Source organism: Malurus melanocephalus, unplaced genomic scaffold (assembly GCF_030028575.1).
Source record: "Malurus melanocephalus ecotype Western Australia unplaced genomic scaffold, MMel_1.1 scaffold_359, whole genome shotgun sequence".
Taxonomy (NCBI): Eukaryota; Metazoa; Chordata; class Aves; order Passeriformes; family Maluridae; genus Malurus; species Malurus melanocephalus.
The window spans coordinates 185,509-189,739 of NW_026623591.1; the positions used below are offsets into that span (position 1 = coordinate 185,509).

General features: G+C 46.7%; 1 protein-coding gene across 1 annotated transcript in view; it reads right to left on the reverse strand.

Annotated features, from left to right (window-relative positions):
- Window positions 1-2,050: 2,050 nt before the first annotated feature.
- SMAD7 (SMAD family member 7) overlaps window positions 2,051-4,231 on the reverse strand; it is a 27,025-nt gene continuing 24,844 nt past the window's right edge. Inside the window, exon 4 of the mRNA XM_057378456.1 lies at window positions 2,051-3,315. Within this exon, the coding sequence (XP_057234439.1) occupies window positions 2,777-3,315 (539 nt within the window). The 3' untranslated portion in view covers window positions 2,051-2,776. The remainder of the gene's footprint in view (window positions 3,316-4,231) is intronic.

Consider the following 4,231-nt stretch of genomic DNA (forward strand, 5'->3'; position numbering starts at 1 on the left):
GATCTTRAASGTCCTTTCCAAACCAAACTGYTCCATGATTTTTCTGACTGCTATGATTCCCAGACTGTAACCCCAGCATGATCCTGTACCTGGTCATACACCCAGATCTGTCATGATCTTTCTAAGTGCAGGTCCCTGCTGCACACATAGACTTGGTCACACAGATCAGTGCTACAAACCCTCCAGAGCAGTCACAGTGGGTTTTGGGAAGTTGTCAGCTTCATCATTCACCTGCAGTGCTTTTGATGGTGCTCCTTGAGCTTCTGCTGCACATCATCACTGCTAGCTTGGCCACTGGACCACACAGGCATCCCGTGATGATTGGGCATTTAAGAGTTTGGGGGCTCACATGGAAAGGACATGAGCCCAGCTGTAGCACTGATGACATTTTTTCAACACCTGTCCTCCCAGGCGTCTCTCAGTGCACATCAAGTGAGACAGGACAGGTACACCCAGTCTGCCTCAGCTTTCCATGCTGATTCCCACCTGAAGGATGAGGYGAGAGCCTGGAAACTTCCAGCACATGATCAAAAGCCATCTTGAAGGCGGTGCCTGGGTCCCACAAATGCAGCTGAAGGCATGGTCTATTTGGAGACACCCCGATGCCGTGTGTGGGTAAATGCCTCTGGGAAGGGCACACCTGTGCTCAGCAGAAGGCACAGCACTGAGCTGAGGCTCACAGAGCCTGACCTGCTGATATGCCCTCCCACCCCCTGGGAGCAGGGGAGGCACCAGGGACTGGTGGGAGTCCCAGCAACTTGGTGGAGTGGGATCTCACAAGCCCATTTCAATGTCCTTCTTGGCCATGTTCTCCAGCCTCCAGGACTCTGATGGGCTCCCCTCCCTGCTCCACTGAAGGCAGAAAAAGATACAGGGACTCATCCCTGGCAGAGCACATGCACCAGGAGGGTRTGGAGCAGGGAATGCCTAAAGGCAGGGTAAGGGGGGCAAAAGAAACAACCACCTTTATTTCCAGAGGCATGGAAAGGCATGGGAGATGAAAGGGGCAGGAAATRGTCAAGGAAATCCGAAGCACTGGCTTCCTCCTCAAATCTTCCTCCTCACCTGGTGGCACAGGTCACCTGTGTCCCAGCACAGAGCACAAGCTTGGCCCAGTATTTCTGAAACAGGGACAAATGGGAGCTGTGTCCCCAGCACTGGGGCTCTTCCAGGCTGAAGATAAGAGAAATGGGAAYAACTCAGCGGATTTTGGGCAGCCAGTTCCTCCAGCCTTGGGCTGACAGAGCGCATCCAGGCTGAACCAGGCCAACAGAGCCCAAGGCTCAGGACAATCCCACTGGGGTGTTTCCCACCCTGGAGAGGTCCCACACAGGATCTCACCACTGACCCCATGCAGCACCCACTCAGTGCAGCATCTCTCTGGTCTGCCCCACCCACACCACTAAATAAAGCCACTTGGCACGGTTTGGGATCAAGTGTACATTTTTATTTTTTAATGGAACATAGACTCCTTTAGAAAAAGAAACATTCAGCTGGATGATAACACCCATAGAAAAAACACCAACCTTGTGTTCTCTTTTTTTTTTCTTTTAATTTGGCATTTGTTATCTGCATTTATATTAAAGCAAAGTGCATCTTTCTTACTTTTTTCGTTTATACACATTGCACAATACATAAATAATGATGCTTATAAAACGTCTTTATATTTACAAGTAATAATATATTTATATATAACATAAAATACATTTTTTTCTTTAATAAATCTCATGGTTTTTTAAGGAGTCCTTTCTTTTTGTGGGTGTTTTTCCAAAGCACTACAATTCTAAAGTTCCAAGAAGAATGCTCTCTTGTTCAATTAAACCTTTATATTTAGAAAAATAGCTTATGTTAAGGTCTAAACATGCTCATTGAGCTAAGAACAGTGTAAAAGTATCATACTCGTGTATGAATTCAAGAAGAAATGAAAGCACAACTGCATTTCCAGATAAGATGGTACCTGGATAACCTGATCTAAGCAGGTTACAACACACCAACTATTGTGAACACTTTTTCTCTTGTTTTTCCCCATTTGTTTTTTCTTTTGTTTTAATTTTTTTTTTAGGCTTAGAATTCTGTCACTTCACATCTCAGCTCAAATAATCAAACACGGGCCATGCCCGAAGCTCCCCTGCTGTTGTTTTCTCCCCTTACATCAAATCCACAACCATAAACAACATAGAAAAAGCAGTGGAACAATAAACACAGTGACAAGACATGAACCCAGCAACAAGAGAAACGAAGAAGGTCGGTAAGAGACCTGTCTGGGAAGGTTTTGCACCATCCTTCGGCGACAACGCGGGGTTAGCACTTCTGGGGAGGCGGTCTCGGTGTCACCGTCACTGAGAAGGTGGTGCGTACAAAAATACAGTCACCTCGTTGTGTTGTCCAAGAGAAGGAGCTGTAACATAGAGCAAGTGGCTTTCAAATCCATCGATCCCCATTGGATAATCCTTTCGAGAGGCATGAAGAAATTATCGTGTGTGTTCTATCCCCACTGCACCCTTCTCTCGCCCTTATGAGAGTTATTGGTCATTCACACTTTTAAAAAATAGATATATTTATCAAAATACCCCAAAGGCAAAAACAACAACAACAAAAAAAAAACCAACAACAACAACAAAAAAACTCTTTCATAAGCTATTTCTCAAAAACGAAGAAGGGCGAACAAACGAAACAAAACAAAAAAAAACGAAAAGTCTGCATGAAAAGCAAGCACTCAGAAGGAAGTAATAGCAGCAAAGTAGTATAGATGTCATGAGTCCAACTCTGTCTCGAGTCATCGGTTGTTGAAAATAACCTCCAACCAGCAGGGGCAACTGCTGATGAACTGTCTGGTGTAGCACTGGCCCCAGCCTTTCACAAAGCTGATCTGCACGGTAAATCCGGTCCATGGCTGCTGCGTGAACTCGTGGTCRTTGGGCCGCTGCAAGGTGTATGCCTTCTCGTAGTCAAAAGCCTTGATGGAAAACCCTGGGAACACTTTGTGAACCAGCAACGTCCTGGAGTCGGGGTTGTCCAGTGTGGCCGACTTGATGAAGATGGGGTAACTGCTGCGGTTGTACACCCACACGCCGTCCACTTCCTTGGTGAGCTGGATGCCGTAGCCGATCTTGCTGCGCACCTTCTGCACCAGTTGGCTTTTGTTGTCTGAGTTGAGCTGTCCGAGGCAGAAACCATTCCCCTGAGGTAGATCATAGAAGATATCCAGGGAGGGCTCTTGGACAGAGTACAGCCGACCCACGCGTGTCTTCTCTTCCCAGTATGCCACCACACACCAGTGTGATCTATCCCCTGGCTCCTGAAGAACTTGAGAATCTGCAAAACAGGAAAAAAAGGCGATTAGCATTGAGGGAATGAATACGAAACAAAAGCGAGGCAGAATCGGCAGGACCTTGCCTGCCCATATCTGCATGATCCTCTCCACGTTTACATCAATGTCCACAGTGCACCCACTGTTTCCAAAAGAACAYTGCCAGGTTTGGGGCACYCCTRTGTTGTTTCAGTGCCRAGTTKTAGCTGGATTTCGGGTCCTAAATCACCAGGTCCATCTTTAGRAGTGGCTCCAGATGCACCAGCAGCCCCAACAACACAGTCACCCTCACCCAAACCAACACTGGCTCCAGCACCAGCAGGAGAAGAGAGGTGCTCCAGCCAGCAGCACCCGCACAACCAAACGCCCCAAGTCCCCTTGTTTTTACCCACAGAATGATAGATTAATATCCATAAAAAACAATCTATTGAGCGCAGACATTGGAAAAAAATGAGGTGCTGCTAAGAAAACCACATTGAAATTCACCCCAGCAGGGATGAAAACTTGGCTGCCCTGGTTCATGGTGCTTTTCTCTGCCTGCATGACTTGGGTGATGGAGAGTATGGGGACATTGGATGTGTCACCCTAACCCACGGGAAGGATGAAGAGATAAAGGGAACCTAAAATCTCACTCTTGCTAACAAAAATGGCCTAAAACCCTCAAAAAATATGTAGAAATGAATTAGTGTAGCCCTTCTCTCAACTCTCTTTCCCATAGTTACCCCATGCAGCGTGGCTACGATGTAGGAGGAAAAAGCAGGGCGGGAGGAGGGAAAAAATGTGAGAAAGCCCCTTTTCCTGACAGAGGATCCCAAGCAGCCTGGCGCTGCTCGGCGGGTAATTCCTTCCAGCCTCAGTAGGCATGTTAAGACCTGGGAACTATTCATCTCTATAATAGTATTTAAAAAAAAAAAAATTAAA